The 13043-nt window shown below is 48.0% G+C and overlaps 1 protein-coding gene across 1 annotated transcript; it reads right to left on the bottom strand.

The window, feature by feature from the left end:
- Nucleotides 1–1166: 1166 nt before the first annotated feature.
- Cmpk2 (cytidine/uridine monophosphate kinase 2) lies at nucleotides 1167–11895 on the bottom strand. Its single transcript, XM_038319182.2, has 5 exons — nucleotides 10710–11895; nucleotides 9239–9353; nucleotides 6387–6588; nucleotides 3767–4000; nucleotides 1167–2616 (listed from the first exon to the last, which is right to left on the bottom strand). Exons 1-5 carry the CDS (start codon nucleotides 11382–11384, stop codon nucleotides 2493–2495), a joined length of 1350 nt encoding a protein of 449 aa, XP_038175110.1. The 5' UTR covers nucleotides 11385–11895; the 3' UTR covers nucleotides 1167–2492.
- Between the last annotated feature and the right edge of the window lie 1148 nt (nucleotides 11896–13043).

The following is a 13043-nucleotide window of genomic DNA, read 5'->3' as shown; positions in this document are numbered from 1 at the left end:
CATTCTGGATCCTGTCACATCGGCAATCAATATTAACCATCATAGTAGGCAAGTGGTTGCATATGAATACGGGGGAGCAAACTGTGGCGAGGTATGCTTTAGGTACACGAGACCTATGACTATTAGATCCCGTCCGTTCTGTATATCCCTAATCAACAAAGACCTCACTCAGCACGGCTACAACTATCCTACTGTTCGCCTCTCTGTAGAATCTCCTCCTGGTTACTATCTAATCCCAGTGGGGACAGAATGAGAAAAGGAACATATTCACTTGACAGTCCTCATGTTCCTTTTGCCAGAACCAGTCATCCAGACACATTTAAGTGCCTGAGAAACTCAGACCTGAACACTGTGGTCTTAGCAGCCATGTGCCAAGCTGAACTTCCATTATTAAGAGTGAAAGAAGGAATTCTGCCATAAAAACACCCCCACCTTGCCATGAGCAAAGCCATGTATGTTGGCATTGGAAGGAGCCACTGTGTTTTCTAATGTAAATCATCTACCTCTCATCTGTCTAGGTGATGGATTTCTTTTTAATCCCTTTGATATTTATGATGCGAAAATAATGTTTGGAACAAACATTTCCCCACCAAAGCTCACTGACCACAGATTCCCAACCCATAACTTCTACCTTCTTATGTACATAAGAACCACAGACTGTGGAAAGACAAACTCGTGTGGGGATGTTCAGACAAATATGTCACACAACTGTAATGACAGATTGGGTTAGGAAAATCCCAGCACATTTATTCCCTGGAAGGTTTCATGAAGAGAACATTGAGATCTTCTTCCAGGCTTCTGGTGCAGTCATCTCAGAAAGGCTTGAAGAAAACACTTTGTGGATGTAGCCGCCACATTAGAGAGCCCTAATGCTATTTATCAGCTTTAAAATTATGTTCTACTGAAGCCAACAGCATACTTATATACATAGACACATTATGTATAAGTTATACATAGTTCCAAAAGAAATAAAAATATGATATTGATATGTTAATACTAAATCTTATTATAATTTAGGATTAAGGTAAAGCTGATAAAGCTTTCCCTGTAATTTTTGGGGGACGAATTCTTATGAACTGGGATATGGGATGTGGGACCAAAATGATGTAGAGAGGCATCCACACCAAAATTGAAATGTTAAATAATAATCTGACCCAACCACCTCCTTATGACAAAAAAATTACTTAATTCCTTTTATTGTTTAATTGCTTATTCATATTTGTTTTTCTGCTTCTACTTTTTTTATGGTACTGAGAATGGAATCCAGGGCCTGAACCCAGGGATAGAATATTCAGTGCAGGGTTGTGCTATGGAGTTTCACTCCCAGTTCTCTTCGTACTTTTCCTCTTGAGACAAGGTCTCATTGCATTGCCCAGGCTAGCCCTGCACATAGGCTGTAGCTCAGGAAGGCCTTGAACTTTCAATTTTCCTGTCTCAGCCTCCCAAGTAAATATTACTAGAGGGCTGTGCCACCAGGCCCCACAAGCTGTCCTCTTTCAGGTCAAACTGTTAACACTATCGATGTTCCATGCCTCAGCCAAGGCTACAGAACCACTGGGACTCCTCCCTTCCACGGCTCCATTCTCTCTCCAAAGAACCCTTCAAGATGATGTCACAGCTTCACATGTAATCAGAAGACATTCAAAGTGCAAGATAATTTACTCTGAAATCTCGCTCCAGAATCCACGGCGTTTATTAAGACAAATCAAATTTGTGCAATGAAAACACACAGCAAATGCTGCATTTAGCTGCTTGGCCTCGGTTTTGGTGAGTGACTCACAGTTCCTACACGGAGGAAATGCACGATGTAAACATCAATATAAACAAATCAGTGCGTTGAGTAAGTGAAACACATCCAGCTCCGTGCAGACTGCTCATTACACTCATGACTGGATTTCAAAGGAGAGAATTGGAATGCAGACAAGCAAAGGAGAACGAGAGGGGTTGGCATGCCGGCAGCTTAGGGATGCATGTCTATGCAGGTCTGAATGCTCGTTCAGGTGCCCAAGGTGCTCTTTGAACCTCTGAGGCAAGATCAATGACTTCTTTGCAAGTGTCCCCAACCATAAATGGCTCCAAGGGAACATCTGGGGACAGCCTGTCTCTGTGACAATGCTTAGCTGTAGGATTTAGCGCAAAAGGAAATGAGGCTAGCCCATAACAATTGATCAGTAGGGGCCACATCTAATATCCTCAGCTTCCAGGTGCAGGAAGACCTCCGCAGGCTCACGCACTGAATCAGAAGACCTTTCTAGGTGGTCACGGTGTTAAAGTCTATCCCAAGAAGATGGTGGTACATGGCCAGGCAGAAAAGGATTAGTAGCTGCTGACTGGTTCTGTCTGCCTGGGAGAAAGCAAAAATTCTCCAGTTTTCTCCACCTTAGTATGCTCACAGCACCAGCACCGGAATCTAAGAAGCTGCAGACAAGCGCTGGGTACAGGCGCCTCAGGCAACTTCTCTCTGGGTGTGATGAGGTACACGGCTGGAGGAACTACAATGAATGAGCAGCGCTCCGGATCAGCTGCAAAACATTCTGTAGCACAGTCTCTCTGGAGGGGCTGGCGTCTACCATGTGGCAGCTGGGGTTCTCCATACGCTGGTAGGTCACTTCCACCCTGGAGACAGAGAGAAAGGGAAAAGTCAGCTTTCTCTCCTACCCAGTTCATCCTGCAAAAGCCACTTCCTTGACTTGTCACTGTGGCTTGGGGCAAACCCCAGTCTCATTCACCCTGGTGACCATCACTGCCCCTAAAGAGATCTGGTGGTGTTTGTTCAGTGACGGATTAGTCAGCCATGGTGTGTCATGACTGGCAACCTACTACCTGCCAACCACATATCTCGGTGTATACTCAGAGTTAACTGGGAGGGACATCCTTTGTTCTCATGATAGAAAAAGCAGCTGAGGCCCACTTCACATCCCCAAAGGTCACCCTAGAGTTGGAGACCCAAGCACAGATGCCTTGAGTCCCTGAAGAGACTTTGAACTGTGGACTTTGAATCATTGTTGAGACTGTGATAGACTATGGGGACTTCTGACATTGGACTGAATACTTTTTTTTTTTTTTTTGCTTGTGATATGGCTACAAGCCTATGGGATCCAGGGATGGGAATGTGGTGGTTTGAATAAGAATGGCCCCTTAGGCTCATAGATGTGAATGCTTAGTCACCAGGGAGTGGCATTACTTAGAAAAATTAGGAGGTATGGCCTTGTTGGAGGAAGAGTGTCCCTGGGGGTGGGCTTTGTGGTGTCAGAATCCCAATAGGCCCAATGTCTCTCCCTCCCTGCTGCCTAGGAATCCAGAAGATAGAACTGTTGGCATCTTCTCTGGCATCATCTCTGCCCGTGTGCTGCCATGTTCCCTGATGTGATGTCATGTGATGATGGGCTAGACCTCTGAACCTGCAGGCGAGACCTAAAGAAATGCTTCTTTTTATAAGAGTTACCGTGGTCATGGTTTCTCTTCACAACAATAGAACCCTGACTGAGACAGATGCTGAAGGTCAAACCCAGGTCCTCTTGCTTATACAGAGTATGTCCCCAATCCTGAAACTTTGGGTTTAAATCAAAGTCCTGCCATTTCTGACACAAAAACCCCATTGTTTTCAAGTGGCCATACTGGAGTCAGATGGTAACAGGCATGGTGACAGAGACTGGGGTGGCTTAGGGGACATTGCCCCTTGGCGAACAGAGACTGCGTCCGGTTGTGATCCTGGCTCGGGGACTCTAAGGACCCCCACCGCCCCCATCACCCTGGAGGCACTTACTTCTGACGGAATACATTATTGGCCTCGAGCTCGGCCTCCTCTTTAGTTTTCTCCAGGCCCCGGCCCTCCAGTCTCTTCACTCTCTCCTCAGGATTCACCGTGAGCAGCAGGACCAGGTCAGGCTTCAGCAGGTCTCCCGGCCACTGGTACACAGGGTGGTGGGCAGGGGGCAGGTACTGTGGGCCTCCACTCACCTCAGTGGCTATGGCATAGGTGGCCGTGCTATGCCAGTACCTGGGGGACAAGGCAGTGGTGAGCTCTCATCTCTGGCAGAAGTCAAGATACCGTTTGAGAAGTATTCCTTCCCATCACCAACCACACAAATGAGATGCATTTGAACTCTGTGTGTGTGTGTGTGTGTGTGTGTGTGTGTGTTTGTGTGTGTGTGTATAATCACAAAAATCAGAGTCAACAACTGTAGTAACAGGTAGGTTAGTCATGAAATCATATATCTAATTCAAACTATCACATACCATAAGGACAGGTGTCAAACCTTTCTGGCTCTTCAGTACACTAACTTCTAGTAGCCATGAGGTAGGGATGGCAGGTTAGCTCAATAGTGCCTTTGTATTTAACACTATGCCCCGAGCTAGTTAAGTCTGTCAGACCTGGGCCATTTCTCCCAGTGCCAAACTCAAACTGCTCATGAAATCCATGTTCATGGAAAGGAGGCAGGACCACCACCCCACCTCCCTTCACAGAAATCTAGTTGTCTAACTGTGTGGTGGTAACTATACAATGAGGGGACCAAGCTAGGCAGCTGTAGAAAAGACAGTCGTGGCCATATATAGAAAAGAACCTAGCATAGTTTCTAGAAGCCCAGCAGCTGTCCACCACCCACACGAAAGGATTCTGTCTCCTTGTGAGAAATGGAACTTTCTCCCAGCATGGACCACATACCATACCATGTTGCTTGGACACACAGTGCACCTCCTGGCAATGATGATACTCTCTACTAACAAAGTCCCTCCTCCGCCTTCACAGTCCTGCTCCCATGAAGGCCCCACATGGAATCCATGCTCCTCCTCTGACTCCTCATATGTTGGAGGAGACTCTACTGAGGAACTTCTTACTGGGGACCATGGCTACTGTCTCAGGTGTGAAATCCTGTCTCCTCCATAGACAATGTATTCACCGAGTGAGGAAAGCTCCTTAGTCACTTCTGTGTTCTCAAACACAAAAACTACAAACCAGCTCATAGTAGGTATACAATGAGTGCATGCTTCTTATGTCTATTAATGGATGGAGTTTATTAGCATGAAACTCATAGTGCTCCTCATGGCTGTTGATGCCCACATACATGCATATGTCAATGGATGTTATTTACTAACATACGTGTGCAATGTTACTAGAACAGGGGCTCAACTCTGTGTGTCCCAGAAAATCAAGTCCAGCCACCGTCATCAAAACCAATGGTGAAGAGCAGGAAAGGGGTTCCCATCAGTCCTGTAGAGTCCCACCAGGACAGAAGGCACCCGTATTCTTAGCTTTGTCCTTGGGCTCACTGACATGAGTGCCAAGATTAAGTAGGGAATGGGTAAAATTGTTGGGATACAAGATACACACATAGCTAGTCAGTCTTGGCCTAGATGTGACCTGGCTGATCATAAACTCAGGATCAGTCAGGAGGGATGTGGCCCCCATGAAAGAGTTGCTGTTGCCTAGTGGGTGGACTCAAACCTTGTTGGAAGATGGTCACCCATGATACAGACAATGTTCTGGAATCAAAGGTGACCATGGGAGAGAATGACTCAAAGCAAAGGAGACCAAGATCCCATGCATTTCCTCTTTATTGTCTTTATCCCTCCCTCCTTCTCTCTCTCCCTTCCTCCTTCCTTCCCTCCCTCCTTACTTTCTTCTCCCCATCCCTCTCTCCCTCTCTCCCTCTCTCCCTCCTTCCTTCCTTCTCCCTAAGTTGCCAATCAGGCATTAATGGGCATTTGGGGCCTCTGTAGACCCAAATGCAAAGCATTGTTAGTGAAGGCCCCCTTCCCAGGTTTTGTTGCAATGAGATTCTTGTCCTATTTAGGCAACATTCTATTATAAAGTGAACAAACATAAAACGCCACATTCAACATCGAAGAAGAATCACCTACAGCAAGTACTTATCATATAAACTGAAGTTCCCAGGAAAAAAGAAGACTGTTTCAAGGTTTAAGGATTCTTCAAGGCTGGCAGACAGCTTAGACCTCACTCCTTTCATTTTCTGTAGTTTTAGAACTTTTTATCAGAGGGCAAAGGACATAGCAGGGACCACATGATAGACCCCACATTAGCTCAGAGGTTGCCATTGATTATGATAATAAGAGGAATGATATCTGTTAGTTATGATGCAACCTTTGATGATCCACGTTCCTTACTAGTTAACTACAGAGACTGATTCCAACCTACCCAAGGCACTATTCAGATATTAGTATAAAATATCAGGGCGTGATGTAAGTAGTTAAAATTCAGTATTCCCCTTGAAATTATAATTAATGCATATTCACAATTGAGCACCAGAATATATATGCAGAGAGAGAGAGAGAGAGAGAGAGAGAGAGAGAGAGAGAGAGAGAGAGAGAGAGAGAGAGAGGGAGAGAGAGAGAGAATCATGTGTCACATAGAAGGCATTACCCACCTGTCTACAATAACAGGGAACCTGGCTGACTCTTTAGCTATTTCAGAAGCCACCAGATAATTTCCCAAAGAGTAAAATGCCCTTCGAATGATGGTCGGTTCATCATCAAAGATTTTCCTCCACTGGCTGATGCAGGGTGGTGGCGACTGTAGGAGGACAGCCTGGAGAGACTCCGACACTGCCTGGGTCACGGTGCTTTTACCTGCAGGACATAAAGGAAACCGAACCTTCTGAGCTGAAGTCCTCATGGTCCCTCCCAAAGGTTAGTGTTAACCTACTCACCATAGAAGAGCAAAGGTCTTTACTCTGCAATTCAACAGAAGTGATTACATAATGCCCTGGGCTCTACAAGAAAACAGACTACACAAAGCCTTGAGGAGCACGCCAGCAAGCAGACCCCTCCAGCAGCCTCTGCTTCAGCTCCTGCCTCCAGGTCCTACTTGAGTTCCGGCCCTGACTTTGCTTCATGATGGGATCTGAAAGCTGTCAAATGTACAGCAACAGAAATCTAACTAAAAGCCTTCTCCTTTCCCTATTCCCCTTCAGGGCCCCTTCAGGCTTTTCTTCCACTTCTGTTCATTTCTCTTCAAGATCCACCTGTTCCACTGCTGCAGTACTTCTCCCGGCTTCTCTCCACCTGCTCCACTTCTCAGCTACTCCATTTCTCCCAGCTCCTCTCCACATGCTCCACTTCTCAGCTACTCCACTTCTCCCAGCTCCTCTCCACCTGCTCCACTTCTCAGATGCTCCACTTCCCAGCTTCTTTCCACCTGCTCCAGCCCCACTCCACTTCTCAGCTACTTCACTTCCCCCAGCTTCTCTCCACCTGCTCCAGCCCCACTCCACTTCTCAGCTGCTCCACTTCTGCCCAGCTTCTTTCCACCTGCTCCAGCCCCACTGCACTTCTGCTCAACTCCCTTTCAAAGTCCCTGCCCCTATGCCTGATACGCTGTGTCTGGTGTTTGGCTTGGTGTTTGGAGCCAAGAGTGACTTGTCAGAGTTCAAGTCACCCCCACCGCCTTTGGGATATATTTAGGTATATTTTTGGACTCCTTTTTGCATAGCCTTGGGTGTCACACTGCCCTGCGCCCATCTCAAATGTACCAGCATTTGCCTGGAGCCCAGGACTACAGTGATAAGCATAATCTACTCTAGACAAATATTCTTCGCTGGCCTCACTGAGCTCCAACTGTTTACCCTCAAGGCCTTTTTCCTCTATCATGTTTAACACTTAGAGTGTCAAGACTTCATCACCAACTGCTTATTTACTCTTCTCTTGGTCTGTTCATGCAGATCCCAACAGTGCTGTCCACTTTGGTGTGTGCTATGGGCACAGCATACTCTGAATGCCCTGTTCTACATAAGAAGGTAATGGAGCCATTCACAGGGCCTCTTTGGTGGAGCTGCGTCCAGGACACAGCCGTAGCCGTGAAGCTATCCCTTCCTCCTCTCCTTGTTGTTTGTTGTCACTTTCTGAACTTCACATGCATGTGCATAGGTGTGTTGAGGTTAAAGATTTGTATTTTCCTCTTGTCACACAGAGTGTGAATTATCTCTAAATACAAAAACAGCTGACAATAAAAACACACTGAACCAAAAAGAAAAGAAAAAAAAAAGAAAATGATCAAAGAACCACAATGGGTAGCTGATGTTAAAAATTCTAGCACTGGCTAAAAGCCAACCTCAGCCAGGCCTTGGCACCATGCCCAGAGCTGCTGAAGCCAAGTGCACTGCTTCTCCCTCCTGATGCCTGGTGACTTGCAGGCAGAGCCAGGGCAGTGAGTCATAGCTTGCCTACTGTGCCACCTAGTTGTGACAAAAAAACATACCCACGTGGAAAGTACCTTTAGCATTGTTCATGGTAACAGCCTGGGACCAGGGAAGTGGATTGGCGGTGGCAAAGCACTTACCTAGCCTGTGACAAATCCCTAGTCACCGGACGTGACCCTAGTTGATTCTCTGTGGCTATGGTGGAGCTCAGATCAAAACTATTACCAGGAAGTGAATTTCATCTTACAACTCCCAGGTCACACTCTATGACCGAGGGAAAACAGGTTAGTGATGCAATTAGACAGGAACTAAGGCAGAGACGATGGAGGAAGGATGCTTACTGGTTTATTCCTCCTGTGTGGTGTAGACTATTTTCTGTACAGCTCAGAACCACCTACCCTAGGTGGTACCACCAACAGTGCATGGGGTCCTCCCATATCACTCATCGATCAAGAAAAAAAAATGGTTCTACCAACTTTCCTACAGGACAGTCTGATGGAGGCACTTTCTCATTTAAGGTCTCCAGTTTGCCCATGTCAAATTAACCAAAAAAAAAAAAAAAAAGGTACAACCACCAAAACAAGGGTATGGCAGCAGTCTGCACCCATCCAAGTGCCCGGGAGAAGCTTAAAGATAATAGCATCCTCCACCATCAGCCTTTCCCTGGACTTGAAAGTTGTTGTTACAGTGTTAACACATTTTCATACTCTGACCGTCTTGATTTGTCCAGGAAGCTTACATTACCTCCTTTCCCCAGGTTGCTTCACCAGGGACCACTGAACATCCTGTGGCTCCTGGACATAAGCTGTGCCTCTGTCCAGTCACTGCATCCACCTTCCTTGATCTCAACATCTAGCCTGCTCTTATTTGTTCCTAGAATGTAGCCTGGGTACCACCTTGGGTATCCTCTGAAAGTATCAGCAGAAAAAAAACCTCCATTGACCTCCCCTCTCGTGCCCCAAGGTGAGCCTGGCATAGAGACTCACAGATGGCTCTGTATGGCATTTAGTATTACAAGAACTTCCTCCTGCAGCTGTTTGGTCCATGGCGGTGACAATAGATACGGAGCAGTGCTCACTTACCAGTGGCATCCAGTCCTTCGATGGCAATGACCTGGAACTTTCCTTTCTGAATCTCCCTTGGGCATTGGTCAACCAGGTCAAGCACTGCCCGGGCTTCAGGAATAAAGGATGTGCACTGTATGAGGGGAAAAAAATAAAACTGCATAAGCAAGGAAGCCCTAGGGCTTCTGGGAACCTGTCGTTATTGTGCCAAAGACAGCGCAAAAGAGACCTTTTCTAGATTGAACTGGCACACAGATTCCTATAATTTAGAAGCTGAAACACACTCAGAAACAACAACAGCAACAAGGCTGCAAATGTCTGTGTAACACAACCTCGATCCTATACTGGCTAGCCCACCCTATAGGTAGGACAAGTAAACACATAATTCCAACCACAGGCACGATGAAACTCCAGGCCCTGCTATAGGAACAAGAGGTCCCATGTACATTAACTGCCCTATAGAGGTAACCAGACAAGTGCATCTACCACCACCAGTCCCCAGTACACACACACACACACACACACACACACACATGCCAGGCATGCACACACAGCCCCCTAATGGCCCAGAAAGCTGAGAAAAGTGTTTGAAGCTTGTACAGCTTCAAGCTGAGATCCTACCAAAAATCTGTATTTCCTTACTGTTCATCAAGACATCCCATGCCCCTAGGACCTTCAGCTGAGGCCCAGTCTCATTCATTGGTGTGCTTACTGTGAGCAAGGCAAGCTCCCAAGAGCTTTGTAAGTATTAGACTGGTCCATCTGTGGGAATGCTTCTCTTACTACCACCTTACAGGTTAAGGAAACGGAGGCAGAGTGTTGGAGAACCAAGCCTTAAGAGCCAGGCATGGAATCATCTCACTGACTGACCACCGACTTTTCAACACCCTCTAGCCCTGTCCAACAGCTTGCAAAATAAGGTTAGCTACATAGACCAGCAGGCCCTGTCTGCCTGTCCCGGGCACTAACACAACCCTAGTCTTTCTCCTGGAGACTCTGCCAGAAATCTCTTGTTCTCCATTACAGGAACATTTACAGATGATGGGGGAAATAAAAGAAAAAAGGTTCAACCAATTGAGAGGGCCTGCATACGGCCCACAAACCAGTTAAATGCTTAAGCCCTCTAAACCACGTAGTGTATCTTCTGTGCCCCCAAGATCCCAGATCTGGGGCCACTGCTCAGCAAATTGTCCCCTTTACTGGCTGGCCTCATTCTCCCCAATTCCCAGGGGACTCTTTACTCCCCCTGCAGAACTTTGAGAATGTATCCCCAGCAAGCATTGCTCAACCAGGTGTCGCATACACTCAGCACTCGGTTAACAGAAACCTGCCCAAGAAATACTGAAGACAGAGCCTGTGCAGCTTGCTTACACCAGCTGTCTCGCGAATGCGAACAAACAAACCAGGCAGACGGTAAGCCCTTGATTGGCCAGCCGGGGGCAGACCAACCAGCTCCACTCAGCCCGAAAGGGAAAGAACTCTTCCTTACCTCCTCCAATACCGCCCTTGCAGCATCCCGGTCTTGGAACACAGCGGAGTTGAGCAGATCTGGCAGCAATGGGTGCAGAAGGGGCTCCTGTGCCGGCAGGACGCATGCGCAGTCCACTTGCACCTGCCTGTCTCCCTGCAGCTCCCACAAGCGCTGCCACAGCAAACCCTGAGAGTCGGCCTGGAATTCAGCCAGCTGCGGGTGCGCCTCCTCCTGGCATGAGTTCAGAAGCTGCAGCAAGGCGCGCCGAGTGTCCGGGTGGTCGCTAGGGTCGCGCAGCAGGAAGCCATGATGGGCTTCACCTTTTTGGTCGCCGGGACCGTAGCCCAGCAGCTTGCTCAGCTGGCACCGCTGCAAAGGACCGCGGCGCAGCTGCAGCAGCAGACGCTGGTGCATCCGGGCCGCCTGCACCCGAGGACCGCAGCCTGTGCCCGGGGCCAGCGGCACGCACAACGCGTAACTGCGCCCCGGGGGCCCTAGTAGTGCTGCCAGGCGTGAGTCCGGGTGACCTGCCGTGTCCCCTAGGACGAAATGAGTCAGGGAGCAATCCGGCATTTCTACAGCGAACCGCCGCTGACGAACCATGCTCCCAGTGCAGGCCCGGTGCCGCGCGCACAGCCGCCGCGACAGTCGCCCGAGCCACAGTGGGGCTCGAGGGCGACTTACTAAGGCCATGGGTGTCCCGGGCCGCGCCCTCCGCCACGCCTCGGAAACGAAACTGCGGGTAATCACCGGCCCAGGATCAGTGAGAAACGAAAGCGAATACAGCTGCCCGCGGGACCTCGGGTGTGGCCGCGCTTTTCCCCGCCTGGGCTTCTCCGCCTCCCACAACAGCCGCGCACTTAACCGCCTGCGGGCGGTTAGGAAATTCTCCAGGTCCTAGGGCTCAGGTGCGTTGCTAACGCCGCTGTGGTCCCCTGGCAACGACTGCCCCTGAGAATTCCAGCCTTTCCCGAAGCCTCAGCTTTGTCTCGTTTGGTTTTGTGGTGGCAGGTGCTTCCAGGCAGAGTTTTAAACTTCTCCCAGGCTATTCAATCCTGACAGGTGAGGACTGGGGGAAGATGGAAACTGAGGCACAGAGGGATCTCTTCCCAGAAAGCACACGCACACAGCTGCATGACCCACCTGTGCACAGGCACCTGATTCCGGAGACGTTCAAGAGGCTAGCGGTATCCTGACCTCAGTTTATCACGTGATAGCCAGTCCTACAACCAGTTTGGGCAGTTCTCCAGCTTCCCAAATGAAGGACACCTCCGGTGTGCTCCTTACTCACAAGGAGCCCACTTACAAACTGTTTATGCGGCCAGGCTGCCACATTGAATAACTTCCAATTAAAATCTCCTGCATTGGTGTCTAACATTTTGAAAGGTCTCTCTCCCTACACTCCCGTGTGTGTGTGTGTGTGTGTGTGTGTGTGTGTATACTAGCATACTAGCTGTGTTTTAGGAGACTCGAGACCACCTTATGCTGGTTCACAATAAAGATGTGTGTCTCCGTCACGGTCCCAATTTAGGATTTATCACAGCATAAAATGCCGCGGTGACAGATCCATCGATACAGTTGGTAGAGCAAGAAGATGGGATGTGCATGGGATGTGCAATAGAATCTGGAGTGAGCTGTTTGAGAATCACATCACCTCCAACGGTAAGCAGCAGGAACCTGTGTGGAATCACAGCCCAGGTCACCAGATAGAGTATCAGAGTCCGGGGTTCTAATTCCCGGAAATAAATATTTTTGGTGTCACACAAAGAAACAAAATGAAAGTAACTCCGCAAGACAATTTGTTTTTGAAGAAGAAAAAAAAAGTGTTTAAGACCTAACCCTGGCTAGGAAGCACAGCAAGGTGAGAAGTTACTCGGAGTTGTTTGAATGGAGGTGGTAACTGTCGCTTCTCCCCATTGGCTATGTCCCACATTTCCAGATTGGCTAACTTTATAAATAATAATTATAGAACAGGGCAAAGGAAATGAAGAAAAAGAGGAAGGGGCCAGCCTCTCCAGGCCATCAAGTTCCGGGAAAGCAGCAGATAGGGTTTTCATTTTTAAGAGTTGCATAAAACAAAAAGATGAAAACAAAACCACTTGAATTCTTTTGCATAAAAGGTTTTTTTGCACAAAATTGAGAGATTTATAGAATGCTGACCCTCAGCCAGCTTGATAGCAAAACAACAACAACAAAAAAATAGTTCTGATTTACTGAAGCCCGGACCCATAACAATGTGCTGGGATCCTCTAAATAGAATGAGGTGGAGATCAGCTTTGAGCTTAGATCTTTGTGTAAAGTCATTGGAAGGAGCTGGGAAGGCCTGCACATACACACAGCCTCTCTAGCCAC

The sequence above is a fragment of the Arvicola amphibius genome, chromosome 2 (genome assembly GCF_903992535.2).
Source record: "Arvicola amphibius chromosome 2, mArvAmp1.2, whole genome shotgun sequence".
NCBI classification, from domain to species: Eukaryota; Metazoa; Chordata; class Mammalia; order Rodentia; family Cricetidae; genus Arvicola; species Arvicola amphibius.
The sequence above is the reverse complement of the archived record's forward strand: the minus strand, read 5'-3'. Positions and strand labels throughout refer to the sequence as shown.

Excerpts from the sequence above, each read along its gene's own strand:
- Cmpk2 (XM_038319182.2), bottom strand. The coding sequence starts at position 11,384 with ATGGCCTTAGTAAGTCGCCCTCGAGCCCCACTGTGGCTCGGGCGACTG. Across the intron at positions 6,589-9,238 it reads CGAAGGACTGGATGCCACTG|GTAAAAGCACCGTGACCCAG; the intron begins GTAAGTGAGCAC and ends TATGTCCTGCAG. Across the intron at positions 4,001-6,386 it reads TTCCCTGTTATTGTAGACAG|GTACTGGCATAGCACGGCCA; the intron begins GTGGGTAATGCC and ends CTTGTCCCCCAG.